Raw genomic sequence first — 21,888 nt, 5'->3', positions numbered from 1 at the left:
TCTAGTAAGATGAAATATTTATGGCTGTTACATTAAAAAATCAGATTCTCTCTGGGGTGCCCCACCACTTCATTATAATAATTCAGTGTAAAGAAAGTTTGCTCCAGACTTCAACCAGTAACAGAGAGACAAGCTCATTTAACACCTGTGAGCTCAGGACCAGTATAGGGTGCCTCCCAGTGATGTGGGGAGGGTCAAGTGAGACAGTGTATGCAGATGTCCATCATAAGGGATGAGAGCCATCACATATGAGGTGATTTTACTGTTATACTACCCTTGTTTAAGGAGACTCTTCCTTTTGAAGTTGGACGCTTAACTGACTGAGCCACCCAGGTGCCCCAAGGAGACTTTTCCAGTAAGACAGTCCTCAAACATAAGACCATAGTCAGTACCTTAAAGAAGATTTGATTTTTGATGCAGCGGACAAGATCTCAGGGCTTTCCAGAAAAAGCATACACATACACACTTTCTCTCTCTCTTCTCCCTTCCTCCCTGTCTCTGTCTCTCGGTCGTGTGCGCGCACACAGACAAATGTAATGGCAGAGCTGAATTTTGGGGTAAGCCCAACTTTTGACAGAGGTTTTTAAGAAACAGCCAGAACAACAAAAATGAATATATTTGGGGAACAAAATAATTAGGTCAGTGGTTCTGGGACCTGACTACACACTGCACTCACCTGGGGAGCTAAACCATGCTGATGCCTAGGTCTGCCCACACAGAGTCCATTTCATTGGTCTGGCTTGTGTGTGGCCTGGGGATCAGAATTTTTACAAAACTCCCCAGGCTATTCCAATGTGCAGCCAAGACTGAGAACCCCTGAGTTAAAAAGTTACTGACATTTTCAGTTTGGCTTTAAAAGTGGATACTAAATAAAAGCAAATTCAAATACTCCTAAGTATCAGGTTAGCAATGGAAACATGCCATTTTTTTTTTTCCTGGGTTGCCTGAGACTGGAGTCCCTTTTCCTATTTGTTCCTTCTTGGAAAAGGCAGGATTGCAATTCAGAGAGAAACAGTTGTGCAAATACAAGTGCAATGTGGCAGCTCCCTTCACAGGTGCCGGTTGGCGGGTTTTTTCCTTTCTGACAAATAAAACAAAAGGTTTTCTTTTTCTCTTTTTGTATCCCCATGGACTGTACCTCGAGAGCCTCTGACATGCAAAACACAGCCAATACATGAGCCCTGGTCTTGATCATGTCATTTCCTGAAGGATCCCCAGGGCCTACAAGTCACTTATCCATAAAAGGTTAAGATGAAATATTAAAAAAAAATTTTTTAAGTTTATTTATTTTTGAGAGAGAGGGAGAGGCAGCGTGTAAGTGGGGGAGGGTCAGAGAGAGAGGGAGACGCAGAATCCGAAGCAGGCTCCAGGCTCTGAGCTGTCAGCACAGAGACTGACGTGGGGCTTGAACTCACAAACAGTGAGATCAGACCTGAGCTGAAGTTGGACGCCTAACCAACTGAGCCACCCAAGTGCCTCAAGATGAAATATTTTAGAAAGCAATTATTATTGTGAGAAAGACATAAATAAACAGGGGAAATGGGGGAGACAGAAAGCGAGAGAACATTCTAGAAGCCAGAAGATGCCTCGTCCTATGGCTCACTTCGGCTTGGGTGTCTAAAAAACCTGTATTAAAATCCTGCGTGATAGGAGAATTGGTTTCTCCGTTTATAGAACGATACTGAACTTCTTGCACAGGATTCTTACAAAGATGGAGATGTAACATAGTTAAATTACCTAATAAATGCCTGGCATCGGGTGCATGAGAAATGTTAGTTCTGTTATTTCTTTCCTCTTCTTGAAATAGGATATTAGTTGTGTGTGTTGTTTGTTACAGAAAGGAGGTAGTGGGAGCAGTTCACCATCGGGACTGTGAAGTCCAAGGTCCTCAAGGGTGTGGGATAACAGACTAGGGTGGGAGAGTTGTGGCCTTGGGTGGGTTGCCTCCCTCTCTGAGGGGTGGGTTCCTCCTGAGAGAGAGGTATGACGGTCATCTGAACGTTAGGGCTGCCGCGGGCCTGTGCGGACGGGCTGGGACACTTCTCTGCCTCTCTCCTGGGTCCATGAGACTTTGTGGGCAGACTGTGTGATGTGCTGTTGCACTGCCAGTGCCTGGCAAACGCACAGCGTGTAGTAGGTGCTCAAAAGTGTTTCCTGCATAAGAGAGCTCCGATAAGACACTTATGTAAAAGGAAGCCTATTATTGCTTCAGCTTAGTGACATCTATTTCTGCAAACGCAGAGATCTTTTTATGTATATGCCTCCATTTAGGGCTTTGCTTTAAAAGGATCTTGTTCCTGGCAATCTGACCTCTGGATAAATAGGGTGGTGCTGTACTAATTTTCCTATACTTTAGTGGTTTAAAGGCTTTGTGCTTCTTTAATGAGATAGCTTTTTAAAGGAGTCATAAATTGGTTCTAATGATTGTTGCTTTCAGATACTGATTTAGTGCATCTTTTACATTTGTAATTGAATTTCCAAGTATAGTACCGATGAAAATGGACTCTACCTTGTGCCCCAAAGCACTGACTTTTGACATTATAAATCAGTTGACTTAGTAGTTTAACATAAGCAATGGTCTCTAACTGGTTTGACAAAAAGCATCTACTTCTAAACAAATGCCAGGAAAACAATCAATTGGGTAGCTCTGAAATTCTGACTTCTTCATCTCTTACTAAAAAAAAGAAAATTAGAGAACATGGCTAACTGTCACATTTCTTAGAAGTGTTTTCAAACCATGTGACTTACTTGAATCCAATAATAAAATCATTGAGTGTTTAAAGAAAATTATAAGGAGAGTGGAAAAGTGGTTTCATTGCCAAAGCTGGCAGAGCAAGAAGAGATTCTTGAAAAATTAAACTGAAATCTTAATATCTGTATCTTTACAAAAAATTCCTCTTTAATACAGACATCACTGTTTTCTAAGAACAGAGGTTCTAGAGTCTAATACTGCTAAGCAACTCTTTGTTGTAATTGGCAAAAATATAAACGTTTGCACAAGATGTTCCAAATAATACAGATTCTGGGACTTACTGAGAATTAATTAGGAAGGTAAATTTATTACCTACATAAATAAATGAACAAACCCGAGCACATTCCATGTCGACATCAAGGGGCTATATACTTTCCATTAAAGAGGACTAATAAATACAGTTTAAAGGCTCGAGGGAGGAGAGAGGGGAGAAGGCTGGCGCACAGCAGCTCAGGCGGTGCCAGACATCAGCTGACCGCCTTCATTGAGATTACCATGGAAACACCTTCTCCTGGGACTCCGCCATGAGGGCAGGGTGCTTTAGCAACGGTGATCGGGAGCAGAACCCACAGCGATGGATTTCAGGAGGGCACACCCCTGTACACATTATAAAGACGATCCATCTTCCAAATGAAATGATAGCTTTCTAGCCAGTCACTGTCAGATGGAGTAATAAAGCATGAAGCCCGGCATAATTACAACCCATTTACCTCTACAAAACACTCACATCGGTTCTGATAATTGTCTCTTTTCTCTTCCCTGCTTGCCTGTATTCTCCACAGAACTAAAGGAGATATTTGTGTAATTAATTGGCTACTTCCTTGGCCATCAAGCCCACACCGATAAAAAGGGACTATATCAAACAGCATTAGTGGGCAGATTCAAGCATTTTTCAAAACCAACACAGCTCACCAACAAAAGGATAAGAAGAGTCCCAGCTGAGGTTGGGTTAAATGTTTCAGTTTATGTGGTCTCACTTGAAACCAGTGAACAGATTTTATGTTTACGCAAATTAAACTCGATCTTGGCAACCAGCTCCCTGAGTGCTGGCTGGGGCGAGCCCATGTCCCCGTGAACTCACAAGACACAAGCTCGTTGATTCACGCGACTCACCTCAGCCATGGGGTGCAATCTTTTCCACCCATCTATAGTGATCTCTAGGTTGATTCTCAGAGTTAAAGAGGTTGTGATCAAAGTTCTGTACATGTTACTATGTAGGTTACTTCTTGACTGTTCTCCATATCAAGCCCAGCAACCACGAGTCTCCCAGCTTTGCAAAACGTTCAAATTCTGACCCTCCTTCCCATGTAAAACTTTTAACCTTTCTTGACATTGGAAATGATGCTTTAATTCGCTATTACCACTTACAAATACAGTGTAGAGAGTGACTCAAGGCGGATGATGCTAATCTGACAGTAACAAAGAATCCAGCTGGCTGAAACCCTATCCCAACTCCGCACTATTTGTACAAAGAAAGCCACTCTGTGGCTAAGACAGGGGTCACTTGTAACTTGAATGTTTCATTCTCAGACTGCTGTTTATAATTACTTGACTGTGCCATTTGTGAGAACAGTGCTTACTGAAAACAGTCTCAAAAACCTGTCATGATTTCCTATTTTTATATTTCCTGCGAAGAGCGACTGGACTCATTGCTAAATGATAAGCAGGCTGGATCGTTTTTGCTAATGAAAGAGAAAAAAGTTGTCAAATTTATATTTTAATTATATTTTGTTTAGGCTTACATAAAGATCAGTCTTTCTCTCTTGAACACAAACCAACTGATGACAGAGACTGGAGGGTGATTCCTGAAGAGATTAGCTGAGACCCCGGCATACACTAAGCTACGTAGCTTAGGCTATGAGAAAAATACATGACACTACTACATGACTGTTAGAATGGCTAGAATTTAAACTGACACTGGCAAATACTGGTGAAGACGCAAAGCAGTGGGAACTCTCGTGCACTGCTGGTAGGAATGCAAAATGGTACAGCTACTTTGGGAGACAATTTGGCAGTTCACATAAAGCCGGACTTAGTCTTGCTACATGATGTAGCAACTGCACTTGTAGGTATGTACCCAGATGACCTGAAAACTTGTGTCCATACAAAAACCTGGATGAGAGTGTTCACAGCAGCTTTATTCATGGTGGTGCCAAACTGGAAGCAACCAAGATGTCCTCCAATAGGCAGAAGGATGGACAAACTATGGCACACTCATACATTGGAACAGTATTCAGTGATAAAAAGAAATGAGCTACCAAGCCATGGAAAGAGATGGGGGCACATCAGATACCTACTGCTAAGTAAAACAGGCCAACCTACAAAGGTTACAAAGCATATGGTTCCAGTGATATGATATTCTAGAAAAGGCACAACTGCAGAGACAGTAAAATGATCAGAGGTTGCCAGGGTTTGGGGGAGAGAGCTACAAGTTGTAGAAATAAATAAGAAATATAGAGCCTTCCCTCCCGGCTTGCCTGACGATTGACCGCCATTACGAACAACATAGTTATTCTCTGAGCCAGGAAGTTCACGACTAACTGACTAATATGGCAGAAACAAATGGTCATCTATGTCCTTCACCCCAGAAAGGCAACAGAAACTAAGAAATTTGGGAAAAACTGGCCAAAACATACAAGACCACATCAGACATCATCTTTGTATTTGTATTTAGGATGCATTTTGGTGGTGGTAAGACAAATGACTTTGGCACGATTTAGGACTCCTTGGATTACAGAAGGAAAATGAACCCAAACATAGACTTGCAAGACATCACCTACATGAGAAGAAAAAGACCTCAAGAAAATAGCAAAAGGAACACAAGAACAGAATGAAGAAGGTCGGGGGGGAATGCAGAGGACAGTGCCGATGCCAGCACAAAGGAGTAAAGGTTCTGTGGTGGCTGTAGTCACCTGCAGGGACGGTGCGGGCTTTTCACGAGAGGATTAATAAGCTGTAAAAACTTAAAGAAAAAAGATCAAGAACAAAGTATTAGAAGAATTTGGTTATGAAAAAAGACTGGGAAAAGAAGCTGAAAATAACAGGTATTATTATAGTGATGGGCAACTTATCAATATGTAATTATGTGATGGTGATATTTATCTTTATTTTTATGCTAAATTCTAGTCGTGCAGAGGAGAACACCGGGTATCTATTCTATAAGCAGACAGAAACTTAGACCACAGTGGGAGAAACATAATAATAGTGTGGCTACATATTCTAAAGACGATCACAAAGCAGGGTTAGCTGTACATATGCCACTTCTGTTGAGCTGCAAGGTACGATCTCAAGAAGTGAAGCGCACTGTGCAAATAAAATTAATGCCTCCTGATTTAACTTCTGGTTTACAGGAACTACAGGGACAAGGAGAATAAATGAACCATAAGGAAACAGACAAATCCAGACGAGACCAGTTCTAGACTCTAAGAAGTCAGTGTCATGCAGACTGTGTGCTGGTGGGGATGTGGAGAAACCAGAGCTCTCATATACGGAAGAGAATGTAAAATGGAGCTGCCATGTTGGAAAAGTTTGGTAGTTTCTTACAAAGTTAAACAAAGGCCATATGATAGAATAATTAATTCCACTCCTAGATATCCACCCGGGAGAAATAAAAGCACATACCCACATAAAGGCTTGTATGCAAATGCACCTAGCAGCCAAATGTCCATGACATGGTACATAGAGAAATGAAATATGGTATATCCATTCAGTAGAATATTACTCAGCAATTAAATGAACAAATCAATGATATACGGCCCAAACTAGATGAACCTCCAAAGCATACTGAGTGAAGGAAGCGAGAGACACAACAATACCTGTTGTATGATTCCATGTATATGAAATTTCTAGAAAAGGTAAAAGGATAGGCTGAAGTTGGGAGTGGGGATTTACTGCAAATGGGTACAAGAGAACACTCTGAGGTGACAGAAATGTTCTAAAACTGGACTGTGTGATGTTTGTACAAAAGCATAAATTTACTTAAAGTAACTGAACTGTACCTTACAATGGGTGAATTTTAGGGTCAGTAAATGTAGGAGTCTGCTAGTGCAGCCATACAAAGCCCCACAGAATGGATGGCTTAAGTAAGTTCTGGAGGCTCAAAGTCCAAGATCAAGGTGTGGAAGGGTGTGGTTCTTCTGAGGCCTCTCTCCTCCACTTGTGGATGGCCATCTTCTCTGTCTTCACATGGTCTTCCCTCTGTACCTGTCTTTGTTCCAACTGCCTCTTCTTTTTTTTTTTTTTTTAAATTTTTTTTTTTTAACGTTTATTTATTTTTGAGACAGGGAGAGACAGAGCATGAACAGGGGAGGGTCAGAGAGAGGGAGACACAGAATATGAAGCAGGCTCCAGGCTCTGAGCTGTCAGCACAGAGCCCGACGCGGGGCTCGAACTCACAGACCGTGAGATCATGACCTGAGCCGAAGTCGGCCGCCCAACCGACTGAGCCACCCAGGCGCCCCTCCAACTGCCTCTTCTTAAAAGGGCACCAGTCATACAGGATCAGGTCTGACCCCAATGACCTCATTTTAACCTAATTACTTCTTTAAAGACCCTATCTGCAAACACAGCCACATTCTGAGGACTAGGGGTTAGAATTTCAACCAATGAATTTGGGGGAAGCACCATTCAGCCCATTACAGTAAATGATTATTTAATAACGCTGTTTTAAGAAGTCAACCTCATGACTTAAGAAGGCACCCAGGGGTGCCTGGGTGGCTTAGTCAGCTCAGGTCATGATCTCACAGCTCATGAGTTCAAGCCCTATGTCGGGGTCTGTGCTGACAGCTCAGAGCCTGGAGCCTGCTTCAGGTTCTGTGTCTCTCTCTTTCTCTGCCCCTCCCCTGCTCATGCTCTGTCTCTTTCTCCTTCAAAAATAAATAAATGTTGGGGCACCTGGGTGGCTCAGTCCGTTAAGCGTCTGACTTCAGCTCAGGTCATGATCTTACGGTTTGTGAGTTTGAGGCCCCCGTCGGGCTCTGTGCTGACAGCTCAGAGCCTGGAGCCTGCTTCGGATTCTGTCTCTCTCTCTCTCTCTGCCCCTCCCCTACTCACACTGTCTCTCTCTCTCTCTCTCTCAAAAATAAATAAACACTAAAAAAATTAAAAAAAATGTTAAAAAAAAATTAGGGGCACCTGGGTGGCTCACTCGGTTGAGTGAGCCTGACTTTGGCTCAGGACACGATCTTATGGTTCTCAAGCTCTGTCCCTTTCTTTCTCAAAAATAAATAAAAACATAAAAAAAATGTAAAAATAATAAACAAATAAATAAAAAGTCAACATCATGAAAAAAAGACTGTATGTGGAGGTACAGTTCTGGACTAAAAGACATGTACCTCTACAATAGGAACGTATTTTTAAAAATAAGTGTAAGACATTCTTTGAATGAGTGGAGACATTTGACTAAGTGCTAGATACTAAGTGATATTATGGAAATGTTTTTTTCTCAGATATGAAAATGGACGATAGTTATGAAGGAGAAGGTCCTTGTTCGCAGGGGCATATACACACAGGAGCATTTGGTGGCAAAGTGTCATGAGAGAGAGCAAACAAATACAGCAAAAAAACCAAATATTTATTGAATCTAGGTGGAGGGCATAAGGGCATTTATTCCCTTACTATTCTTTCAGCTTCTCTATACATTCGAAAAACTTGATAATAAAAAGTCAGAAGGATGGAATTAGCATTTAACACTGAGGAGGCAGAGAGTTCTCCAGACAGGAAAGACACTCTCCCAAAATTCCTTTTATTCCTTTCCTTCCTTGCTAATTGAAGTAGGAAATGTATCCTTCTATGAAGCTCACACCCAGTTATAGCTTTTTATAAGTGAGAAATGGTTAGCGTTTCTACGGTTCCTGCCACACAAAATCCAGAATAAAACATAACGTAGATTTTAGAAGTTTTAAAGTTTGGCATGGAAGAGGCTGAGACACACAGGTGTAGCTCATTTAAACTAACAAATGACAACAGGGTACCTGGGTGGCTCAGTTGGTTAAGCACCTGACTGGATTCTGGCTCAGGTCATGAGCTCATGGTTTGTGGGAGCCCTGCACGGGCTCTGTGCTGACAGGGCAGAGCCTGCTTGGGATCCTCTCTCTCCCTCTCTCTCCACCCCTTCCTTGCTCTTTCTCTCTCTCAAAATAATAAATAAACTTAAAAAAAAAAGAAAGCAGATGACAAGATCTTTTTTTTTTAATGTTTATTTTTGAGAGAGAGAGAGAGACAGAGCGTGAGTGGGGGAAGGCAGAGAGAGAGAGGAAGACAGAGAATCTGAAGCAGGCTCCAGGCCCTGAGCTGTCAGCACAGAGCCCAACACAAGGCCCAAACCCATGAACTGTGAGATCATGACTTGCGTCAAAGTCGGACACCGAACTGACTGAGCCACCCAGGTGCCTCAAAGACCTTTTTTCTTTTTAATAGGAGTAGCAAAGTGGTGACCTATGGGCTGAATATGGCCAACAGATGTGTTTTATTTGGCTTGCACGGCATTTAACAATCAGGAGACTAACATCAAATACAGACTTCAGCTTTTTTTAGGGGAATCCAAAGGCCTGGCATAGTGGGGCTCAGGCATGGTCATGGCCATTACAGTGGAGGGATGACTGCCCTGTGGTAGAGTATGGGCTTCATTCATTTCTGAACCTGCCAGACTCCCAAAGGAATTTGACATTAAGACAAAGAAAATGAGGAAATGTTGTCACTTTTGATGAGATCTGCTTTACCACCCTCCTCTGCTCTCTTTCCATGTATATGGCTGTGGCTAGTGAGAACATCATGCTGGGAGGAAGGTGAAATGGAAGGGGAGGGATTTGGAAATTAATGAGTGGTACTAGGCCGATTGTTTATACGCAGGGGGGAAAATGAATGCAGGGCTACAGCGTCACACACACACAGAAATCAATTCTAGGAGCACTGTGGCTGTCGATGTGAAAGGTAAAGCAATAAAGTGTATAGAGTACAACAGAAGATGCCTTTGTGACCTTGGGATGGGGAACGACTTCTCAAACAAAAAAACCCCCTGCATCAACCTCAAAGGAAAAAAGTGCTCAGCTGAGCTGCATTAACATAAAAAAATTTTGTTCAAACCCACCATTACAGAATGAAAAGTCAAGTCACAGAGTCAGAAAATATATGTAACGTCTGTAACTGCCAAGGGGCACTTGTGCAAAATATAAAGAGAACTAGAAATCAACTTTTATTTTTTATTTTTTAAAATATTTTTTTGACATTTATTTATTATTGAGAGACAGAGAGAGATAGAGCACAAGCAGGGGAGGGGCAGAGAGAAGGTGGGGAGACACAGAATCAGAAGCAGAATTCAGGCTCTGAGCTGTCAGCACAGAGCCCAGTGTGGGGCTTGAACTCACAAACTGCGAGATCCTGACCTGAGCCTAAGTCAGACGCTTAACTGACTGAGCCACCCAGGCGCCCATAGAAATCAACTTTTAAAAGACAACTGAATAGAAAGATGGGCAAGAGATTCACAAAAGGCATCCAAATGATCCATAAACACACAAAAAGGTGTCAGACCTTATTAGTAAAAAGGGCAATGCAAATACAAAACACAATCCACATCTATCAACAGGGGAATGGATAAAGATGTGGTATATATACATAACTGTATATTATTCAGCCACGAGAGAAAGAAATCCTACCATCTGGACCAAATAAACCAGACAAAGAAATACTATATGATCTTGCTTACACGTGGAATCTAACAAAGCCGAACTCACAGAAATAGAGAGTAGAGTGGCGGTTACGGCGGCTGGCGAGCAGGGGAAGTGGGAGATACTGGATGAAGGGCACAAGCTTCCAGTCGTAAGATGAGTAAGTTCTAGGAAACTGCTGAACGGCAACGGTGATGGCAGTTAACGATACTGCATTATATACTTGGAAGTTGCTAAGCGAGTGGATCCTAACATACTCTCACCACAAAAAAGAAACTGTAATTATGTGATGTGATGGCGCTGTGGGCCAATGCTAAGGTGGTAACCATTTTGCAACGTGTAAGTGTATCACATCGGCCCACTGTGCACCTTACACTTGAATAATGTTATATGTCAATTACATCTCAATAAAGCTGGGGGAAAAAAAGCCCCACAATGAGTAACTGCCACATACCTACCAGAACAGCTAACATTGAGGACACTCTCCATAGCTAGTGCTGGACAGACGGCGGCTGGACCTGGAATGGTCACACGCTGTTGGTGGAGGTGTACATGAGCACTCTACTTTGGGAAACTGCATCTGTCCACTACAGTTTCACGCCAGGGTAAGTGTCCAATGAAAGCGTATGCACATAGACACTAAAAGACAGTGACTGGGAGGGAACACAATGGGGCTTTCTGGCCTATTAATGGCCTGTGTCTCGACTTTGGTAACAGCTGAATAGATGGGTTCACTTTGTGATCATTCATCAAGCTCTACCCTTAAGCTTTGTGCACTTTTCTGCATGTAGGGTATACTTCAATAAAAGAGTTAAAGTATTTGCCCGGATGTGAACAGGTGGGAGGGGTATGCCACATGTCAATAAAACCTTCCAAGGGTCTGCTAATCCAGTGACCTCAGTTTTACTTCAATTACCCCAAGCCTCATGAGAAAGTTTGAAAATCTCTATTCTAATGGGATCCTGTCACCAAAAAATAGAATACAAAAGCAAAGATATATTCAGTTCTAGTTCAGACACTCATTTTCAAAGAGAAATTCGACTGGGGACTATTTTATGTATTGATATAAGGGATTAATAATACTGCTTTGACCTGTTAGAGAGATGGTAAGAGTGAATAATGGGGCAGTGGCAGAGAAGAAGGGGATTCCTTTCTTCCGTCCTTCCATCCTCCTTCTTTCTTTCTTTCTTTCTTTCTTTCTTTCTTTCTTTCTTTCTTTCTTTCTTTCTTTCTTTCTTTCTTTCTTTCTTTCTTTCTTTCTTTCTTTCTTTCTTTCTTTCTTTCTTTCTTTCTTTCTTTCTTTCTTTCTTTCTTTCTTTCATTCTTTCTTTCTTTCTTTTTCTCTCTCTCTCTCTCTCTCTCTCTCTCTCTCTCCCCCTTTCTCTTTCTTCTTCCTTCCTTCCCTCCCTCCCTCCCCTTCCTTCTTCCTTTCTTTCTTCCTTTCCCTTCTTTCCTCCTTCCCTTCCCTTCTTCCTTCCTCGTAGGCTTCATGCCCAGCACAGAGCCCAGTGTGGGGCCTGAACTCACCACCTTGATATCAAGACTGAGATGAGGGGTGCATGGGTGGCTCAGTCGGTTAAGTGTCTGACTTCAGCTCAGGTCACGATCTCACGGTTCTTGCGTTCAAGCCCTGCATCTGGCTCTGTCTGTGCTGACAGCTTGGAGCCTGGAGACTGTTTCACATTCTGTGTCTCCCTCTCCCTCTGCCCCTCCCCTGTTTGCACTCTTTCTCTTGTTGTCTCAAAAATAAAACATCTTAAAAAAAAAAAAAAGACCTGAGCTGAAATCAAGAGTCAGTCACATGTTTAGCCAACTGAGTCACCCAAGTGCCCTGAAATTTCTAAGTCATAAAATGAAAAATGCGGGGCGCCTGGGTGGCGCAGTCGGTTAAGCGTCCGACTTCACCCAGGTCACGATCTCGCGGTCTGTGAGTTCGAGCCCCGCGTCGGGCTCCGGGCTGATGGCTCGGAGCCTGGAGCCTGTTTCCGATTCTGTGTCTCCCTCTCTCTCTCTGCCCCTCCCCCGTTCATGCTCTGTCTCTCTCTGTTCCAAAAATAAATAAAAAACGTTGAAAAAAAAAATTAAAAAAAATAAATAAATAAAATGAAAAATGCTTAGGGGCACCTGGATGGCTACTTAGTTAAGCGTCCAACTTTGGCTCAGGTCACGATCTCACAGTTTGTGGGTTCGACTTCGTGTTGGGCTCTGTGCTGACAGCTCAGAGCCTGGAGCCTGCTTCACATTCTGTCTCCCTCTTGCTCTGGCCCTTCCCTGTTCGTACTCTGTCTCTCTCTCTCAAAAATAAATAAAACATTAAAAAAAGAAAAGAAAAATGGTTATCTTTTAGCTTGTTCTTTTTTCTTTCTTTTCCCTTCCTTTTTTAAAGTTTATTTTTATTTATTTTGAGAGAGCATGAGAGAGTGAGCGAGCAAACAGGGGAGGGGCAGAGAGGGAGACAGAATACCAAGCAGGCTCCGTGCCATCAGCACAGAGCCCAGTGCAGGGCTTGGACCCATGAACTCTGAGATCATGACCTGAGCCAAGATCAGGAGTCAGAAGCTTAACCAACTGACTGAGGCAGCCAGGTGCCCCTCTTCCTTCTAGATTTTAACTCACTTCTCTTTAAATGTTTTTAATTCTGCAGTATGTTTTAGTGTTAACAGAAACTGATGAGAACAATACAACAGATAGTGATCTGATAGATTCTTATATTTAAAAAATAACTTAGGGGTAATGCCAGTGCAGTAGAATGTTGGCTATAGGGTAACAGATTCATGTGGTGTTATATACATTAATTCTTTTTTGAATTTTGAATTTTTAAAATTAGTTTTGTATACATAAAATATATACAAAACAAATTGTTTCACAATAAATGAATTTGAAGTTTGTGAACTTCCTCCCTATAGAAAACACATACACACATGTACTATGAATTATCATATACAAAATAATTGGAAAATATACCACTAAACAGCCCATGGCTTAAAGAAGAACTCACAATGGAAATGACAAAATAATTAAAATGGAACAACAAGGATGATACCACATATTAGAACATGTGAAGTTCAGCTCAAGGTCATTCATAAACACAAATTTACGTTTTAAATGCATTTTTAAAAACTAAAATTTAAAAACAAAAGCATCCCTATCAAAATAACATCAGCATTCTTCACAGAGCTAGGAACAAACAATCCTAAAATTTGTATGGAACCAGAAAAGACCCCGGATAGCCAAAGCAATCCTGCAAAAGAAAACCAAAGCTGAAGGCATTACAATCCTGGATTTCAAGCTGTATTACAAAGCTGTAATCATCAAGACAGTATGGTGCTGGCACAAAAACAGACACTCAGATCAGTGGAACAGAACAGAGAACCCAGAAATGGACCCACAAACGTATGGCCAACTAATCTTTGACAAAGCAGGAAAAAATATCCAATGGAATACAGTCTTTTTAGCAAATGGTGCTGGGAAAACTGGACAGCGACATGCAGAAGAATGAACCTGGACTGCTTTCTTACATCACACACAAAAATAAACTCCAAATGGATGAAAGACAGAAAGCCATCAAAATCCTTGAGGAGAAAGCAGGCAAAGTCTCTTTGATCTTGGCAGCAGCGACTTCTTACTCAACACGTCTCCGAAGGCAAGGGAAACAAAAGCAAAAATGAACTATTGGGACCTCATCAAAATAAAAAGCTTCTGCACAGACAAGAAAACAATCAGCAAAACTAAAAGGCAACTGATGGAATGTGTGAAGATATTTGCAAATGGCATATCAGATAAAGGGTTAGTCTCCAAAATCTATAAAGAACTTGTCAAACTCAACCCAAAAAACAAATAATCCAGTGAAGAAATGGGCAAAAGACATGAATAGACACTTCTCCAAAGAAGACATCCAGATGACTAACAGACACATGAAAAAAGGCTCGACGTCATTCATCATCACGGAAATAGCAATCAAAACCACAATGAGATACCACCTCACACCTGTCAGAATGGCTAACATTAGCAACTCAGGCAACAACAGATGTTGGTGAGGATGCGGAGAAAGAGGATCTCTTTTGCACTGCTGGTAGGAATGCAAACTGGTGCAGCAACTCTGGAAAACAGTATGGAGGTTCTCAAAAAATTAAAAATAGAATTACCTTATGACCTAGCAATTGCACTACTAGGTATTTATCCAAGGGATACAGGTATGCTGCTTCAAAGGGGCACATCCACCCCAATGTTTACAGCAGTTCTACTGACAATACCCAAAGTATGGAAAGACCCCAAATGTCCACTGACGGATGAATGGATAAAGGAGATGTGGTATATATATACAATGGAGTATTATGTAGCAATAAAAAATAATGAAATCTTGCCATTTGCAACTACGTGGATAGAACTAGAGGGTAATATGCTAAGCAAAATTAGTCAGAGAAAGACAAGTATCATATGATTTCACTCATATGAGGACTTTAAGATACAAAACAGATGAACATAGGAGAAGGGAAGCAAAAATAATATAAAAACAAGGAGGGGACAAAACATAAGAGACTCTTAAATACAGAGAACAAACTGAGGGTTGCTGGAGGGGCTGTGGGTGGGGGGATGGGGTAAATGGATAAGGGGCATTAAGGAAGACACTTGTTGGGATGAGCACTGGGTGTTACACATAGGGGATGAATCACTGGAACCTATTCCTGAAATCATTATTGCACTATATGCTAACTAACTTGGATGTAAATCAATCAATCAATCAATCAATCAATCAAAATGAAAGCAGTTAACCCCTCAACGCAAAAAGCTAGAAAAGGAACCAACAGAGTAAATCTAGAGAATGGAGAAGAAAAAAAAACAAGAGCAGAGGTCAATGAAAAGGTAATGAAATCAATAAAATAGGTCTCCAGCAAAACTGATCTGGGAAACAATGAGAAAAAAGCACATCTGATCAATGTTAGGAACACGGAGGGAACGTAAGAGGTACAGTGAGGAGCTCTTGGCCCCAGGACTGGGTCACTGGCAGCCTACAACTGGCTTCCCTTATATCAGGCGTCCACCCTCGTTTAGTTAGTGTCTTCCCCTCTCCTCTGAGGAACAGCTGAGGGCTGCGTCTCTGGGTGGAGGGGAGTGGGGATGTACTCTTGTTTAGACAGAGGAGAAAGCAAACACGACTGTCACGTGTTTCACATGCTGTGCGATAATGGTCCACACACCATTGGCTGTTGAGTGGGTCAGAACTCCCCCTGGGCTTGAATTATCATTTGCTTCATTTACTTCACTTTTCTCTTTGACATACCCCCTCCCTTATCCTCTTTCATAGATAGCTTTCTTTTTCTCTTTTGCCTCCCCCTTTATTGAGGTATATAGCTTACACTCAGCAGAAAGTACAAATCTCAAGGAAACAGCCTGGTGAATTTTAACAAACATATACAGAAGAGTAACTGCTACCAGATCAAGGCGCAAAACATTTCCAGCCCCCTGTAGGCTCGCTCTTTCCTCCCTGCTCACGTCTCTGTGTCTTTGCTGTTCCTTGTACCCTAAATACTTTTCCTCCAAGTAAGCATATGGCTCATTCTTTAGCTCCTATGAGTCTCTGCTTAAATGTCAACTTCTCGGTGAGGCCTGATCACTCTATTTGAAATTATAACACCCCTCATATCCTCTGTCTTCCTTCTCTATTCTATTTCTTCCCTTATCCCTTCTAATGGATTATATGATGTGTATATGGATGTATATATATGCATGCATACATATACATATATGCACAAATACATACATGTAAGTAGAATCTGCTGCCTCCCCTCCCCACTGCAATGTAAATTCTGTAAGGGCAGAGATTTTGACTATTTTGACACTTCTGTGCCACAATACCTATATGTCTGGCACATAATGAGTATTTGGCAATCACTTGTTGAATGAAGAGTTTAGTTATTGAGGCTGTAACAAGACAATCTGGTCTACAGCTCTCTAAAACCCCAAATGAAGATAATTCCTACCCTGGCATTCTAACTGAGGTGTAACTCCCCATTTCTTGAGTCTCCTTAAGTCTCTGTTCATTATGCCTCAAGATCTAGCAGAAAGAAATGAGGCACCAGGATGCTACAAGAAACACCTCTCAGACGGGATGTGCACCTGGTTGCTGCAAGCTTGTCAACAAGGAATAGGATCTCTCCACCCAGCATGTAAAGCCGTGGTTTGGAGGGATAAAGCAGTCACTTAACCGATCTCTGGGGAGCCCCTGGGAGCCGCTGCATGTGCCCATTAGAGTTAAGTGCCTGGGGCATTTAGGTGCTACTGCTTTATACAAGGTCAATGGGTTAGGAGATGCAGAGGTAGTAAATTGGTTGAGTACTTTTTACGGTGCATTAGGAAAGCAACAAATATTGGTCCCATATTGCAGGCTGGAAGCAGTTAAGGAAACACATTCTGCTAAAAAGCACTGATGAAGACCAGATTTAGAAACGGATTAGACACATAGCCAAACTACAGCATCACCTAAACTCTTACCGCAATGGGCATCCATGAGCATGATTTAGTTTTTGTTTGACGAAGACTGGGATCCAGGAGATTGGAACAGGTGTAGGTGGGAGGAGTCCAAGGATCCAAGGGTGCCTGAGGAAGCTGCCTGTTTGAAGCACTTCTCTCCTATTGACCCACCCCAGCATGCTCTGTGACCAGGGCCCAAAGATGACTTTGGCCTAAGGACAGCAAAGATTGTAGGGGGAAGGGATCAATTGTGCCCCAAATGAACTGTAGTAATTACCCATGCTATCCCAGGAAAAGTCAGGGAAGATGATGCATGGATTAACAAGTGCTTAACAAGGAACTATGGTAGCAATGTGGATCATACGGAATTGGTTGCTATGGGGAGGCCTCATCTGGAGCCTGTGTGCAATATGTTACTGCAGGATGACACTCGGATGGTTTGTTGGGTTGGCTGATTTAGATCTAAGCCTAGTGCTGGCCCATGCCATCTGGCAAGGACGGTGACTGTTAGTAAGAAGACACACAGAGAGAAGTAGAGCCTGAGAGGATGGAAGGAACGCAGACGCTCCCAGCACTCGTGCTGCTCAGGGGGCTACAGGATAACACAGCCCCTTAGAGCTTCTTTCAACACCGAATGGTAGCATTTCCTTAGCTTTCGCCAGATTCTTCTCCCTGACTACCATGTGTATCCTCATTAAAAACATTACTCAAGACAGTATATGGTCCCAATCTGTTTCTTGGGGACAGAAAAGCTTAACTGAGACAGGAAAGGAGCCTATGAAAAAGGAATGAGAGGCACGAGAATGAGAAGGGTGTGGGCCCCTTAGCTATCTGTTCTTAGCGATTACTCTGACTTCTGAGAACTTTCCAACTGGATTCTGAAACAGTGTTCCTATAGTTCTTATCTTTCTTAGAATAACTCATAACCGATGGTACTGAAGGGAAACTAGAGCTCTTTCAATGCATTAAAAGAGAGGTGAGCAAATGGAAGCCCATTGAGAGATTTCCTTCTACTACATTTCCTTCAGCGATTCTTTGCTGACCATTTAGCTGTGAATGTTCTCAAGTCACCTGCCCCCTTTCTCTCTCTAGACTCATAATTTCAGCCTCCAGTTATACATGGATCCACTCTTGAATTTTTATCTTGAGTGCTGAATTCTTTCCTCCTCTATATTGGATTTCCAATTATCTGTGGAATGTATACATTCCAAGTTTCACCACTGCCTTGAAACACAACATGGTTAAAACGGAGATCATCTTCTTCCTTCCCTTCCCAGTTTCTTCACTAATCTTATCATTGTTTAAAGGTTCCTTGTCTTAAACTCTGTTTAATTTCAAAATATTCTGATCATACAAAAAGTTTAAAGGAAAAAGCCACAAAGACTCATGTTTTCACGATCAACACTTAATAGTTTGCCATAATTGTTTCAGACTGAAAAAACATTTTTATAGATTCAGTTGGAAGTCCTCTGTCCCCTTCAACCTGGCGCCCTCTAAGACGCTACCGCTACTCCAAAGTTAGTTCTTCCCAAAGCAGACCCCGAGACAAAGGCTGGTAAACATACAGAAGTGATTTGGGAGGGGCAGGGACGCTGGCAAGGGAGTGGGGAGATGGTTCAGGGACAGAAAGGCAGCCAACAGGGCCTTGTTAAACCAGCTACCACTGTGGGCTGCAGGCAAAGGGGGTTCTGGCAGCCTGATGGGGGACTTTCGACAAGGACATTGGCTGTTGGAGTCAGGAAGGTGTGCCCAGAAATGATCAGGGGGTGCAGTGGGATACAGGCAGAGGACTGATAGCATCCGTGACAGTGTGTACCCATTCTACTCACACTGTTTTACCTTTACTGCAATTGTTAATTGCCGTTAATTTTTATATTATATATTGTTTATAACATTGACAACGATGCTGATGATGATGGGGAACAGTGACACACAAGTCACCATGAAAAAGGATGGTAGTTTGGCAAAATAACTTCGGTTCAGAGTTGCATAGCTATTTATTGAACTATTGATTTATTTATTGATTTATTGAATCAAGTGCTCTGATTGATCTCCCTTTAATAGATTGATCTCCCTACTTTAATAGAAAGAAATAAAACACAGGCCACAATTTATTTTTTTTGTTTGTTTCCACACTTCACTTGACTTTGACAAAATCTGATTTTCTCCCATATCCTCCTTCGTCTCCTACTCTAAGACTGCAGTTATTAGGCTTAAACTGTGATTGATACATGAGATTACAAGCGCTTGCTAAGAAGACAATATGAAATCAAGAATGTCCTATTTTCTTCTTAGCTGCAATCCATTAGCCTTTTTATTGAAAGGGAGAAAGATGCATGTGTGTGTACTGGGGTGGGGGCAGGGAGTGTAATGGACACAAATTGCAACCCCATAATCAACCCTGCAGTGACGTCCCAAATCATTTAGCAAACCCAGGAATAGTTTCCCTTCTGTGGTCCCTCACAACCAACAGGACTCTTGATTTAACAACATAAAACTACAAAACAGTATGTTTCCTATTCCCTTTTGCAGATACCAAAAGGATTTAAAATAATCTTTAAATAATACTCCTCATGGATTCTATTATTGGACAAACACAGACCTCTCTCCTTAGAAACTAGCAGACAGACAAAAACCACCTGACTCTCAAAAGGATCTGGTAGTCAGCAGGATCTTTCTGAACAATCAGAACCAACAGTCACTTGTAAAGCAGACCATACAGCAGGAGAAAAATTTAAAAAAAAAAAAAATCTTATATTGAGATTCGGGGAGATATCCACCAAATTTCATATTTCAAATGAGAAATGATTATAGAACTTGAAAACCTTATGGAGAACAGCTGAGTGAGTTTAGATCAGAGGGAAAATATATTGGTGAAAAGAACTTTTGGGAATAGCACACATTTTACCTCTGAAAGAGAGGTAATGTTTTCATAAAGTAATTCTCTACTGTTTTTCTACCTGATTCCATTTCCCTATAAAAACAAACCTCTTGAAAATATATAAGAAAATACATTATGTGTCACAACATTTAAGCAGTATGTAAGATTAGGAATACAGAAAGATCACACAGAATGCAGAACGCTTACACTTGGCTTTTTAAAATGCTTCATTAATTTATTGGTAACTTCAGATCCTTCTTCTTCTTCTTCTTCTTCTTCTTTTTTTTTAAAATAGGCTCCACACCCAACGTGGGGCTTGAACTCATGACCCCAAGATCAAAAGTCACACGCTCCAGCCAGGCACTCTTGGATCCTTCTTATGGAAAATTGTGCATTTGTACAAAACATAATATTGGCATACAATTTCAGGAATTCATGGGCTCCCTAAAGCCCCAAAGGTTGTAGTGATCAATTACTGACCCACTTGGGGTCCAGGAATACCAGGTTAAGAATCCCTTATTCAGAAAGGAGCAGAAAACACTTACATTATAGAGCGGAATTGTCTTCATCACCTTGTACTGTTTAGTGGGGTCCATCTTATATAGGTGACGGTCAGTGACAAAAATTGCTCGGTCTTCCACCTTACTAAATCGATTCACCTGTAAGAAAACAAACCAATAAACTATAATATCTCACCCAGAATGAGATCAAATTATCTGCAGGAAAACCTCTAGGGGCAGCAGTGGCTGGTGGTGCAGACACATTCTTGAACAGATACGTACCACGCAAGGCCTGTTCTCCTGGATGAACAGAGATCTAAAAGGAGTAGTGGTTTCCGGGTTTGTAGAATTTTACAATTTAAATTTCACAATTTTACAGTTTAACAGGGAAAACAAGAAAAACCCGGAAGAATTATGGGACTAAAAACACGTGACCCAGACACTATTAAAAAAATGAAAAGACGACACAGAGGATAGGAGAAAATGTTTTGCAAATCACATTTCTGATAAGGGGCTTTTATCTCTAAAGGAAGAGAACGTATATTGAGCCTACAATATATAACTCAATAATAAAAAGACAAAAAACCGGGTAAAGGATTGGAACAGACATTTCTCCAGAGAAGACAGACAAGTGGCCAAGAAGCACAGGAAAAGATGCATGACACCATTAGCCGCCAGAGAAATGTAAATCAGAACCACGATGAGATACCACCTTCACACCCACTAGAATGACAATAAAAAAGACAGGTAATAACAAATATTGGCCAGGATGTGGAGAACTGGAACCTTCATCACTTCTGGTGGGAATGTAAAATGATGCAGTTGCTTTGGAAAACAGTCCAGCAGTTCCTCAAATAGTTAAATATAGAGTTAGCATATGACCCAGAAATTCTACTCCTAGGTATATACACAAGGGAATTGAAAACATAGCCACACAAAAACTTGTGCATGAATGTGCACGGCAGCAGTAATCATGACAGTGAAAAAGAAGAAACAACCTAAATGTCCATCAACTGATGAACGGATAATAAAATAGGATATATCCGCACAATGGAATATAATGTGTCAGTAAAAAGAAGTAAGTATTGATACACGCTGTAACATGGATGAACCTTAAAAAGATTATGCTAAGTAAAGGAAGCCAGTAACAGAAGACCACATATTGTGTGATCCCATTTATATGTAATGTCCAGAATAAGCAAATCTGTAGAAACAGAAAGTAGATCATTGGTTGCCTCAGCTGGGGGAGATGGAAAGTTTGCAGGGCTGACAGCTAAGGAGTTATGAAAACTGTGGTAATGGAAATACAACTCTGTGAACACAGTAAAAGCCAATGAATTGTATACTTTAAAATGGTGAATGGTATGGTATGTGAATTATATCTCAATAAAGCTATAAAAAACATAACCCCTATTTGAAACAATGCATTCTGCCCTTTTCCTAAAGTATAAAAAGTACTAAAAGTACTTAAAATACTTTAAAAGTATTAAAAGTACTCCTTTTAATGACGAGTATGTCATTAAATCTACATGTTCAAAAATGGACAGTGCCTTCCACAGGCAATGGTACAAATGCCTCATAATTACTACCGTCCGTAACAAGAGTGGACCGCGTGGAAGG

General features: G+C 41.4%; 1 protein-coding gene across 3 annotated transcripts in view; it reads right to left on the bottom strand.

Annotated features, from left to right (window-relative positions):
• MYO1D (myosin ID) overlaps positions 1–21,888 on the bottom strand; it is a 377,669-nt gene that overhangs the window by 120,586 nt on the left and 235,195 nt on the right. For all 3 annotated transcript variants that reach the window (XM_058706014.1, XM_058706013.1, XM_058706015.1), the window contains exon 20: positions 20,314–20,427. In XM_058706014.1, coding sequence (XP_058561997.1) covers positions 20,314–20,427 — 114 coding nt within the window. The remainder of the gene's footprint in view (positions 1–20,313; positions 20,428–21,888) is intronic.

Source organism: Neofelis nebulosa, chromosome 16, assembly GCF_028018385.1.
Source record: "Neofelis nebulosa isolate mNeoNeb1 chromosome 16, mNeoNeb1.pri, whole genome shotgun sequence".
NCBI classification, from domain to species: Eukaryota; Metazoa; Chordata; class Mammalia; order Carnivora; family Felidae; genus Neofelis; species Neofelis nebulosa.
Note: the sequence above shows the minus strand (reverse complement) of the source record. Positions and strands in the feature narration are given on the sequence as shown.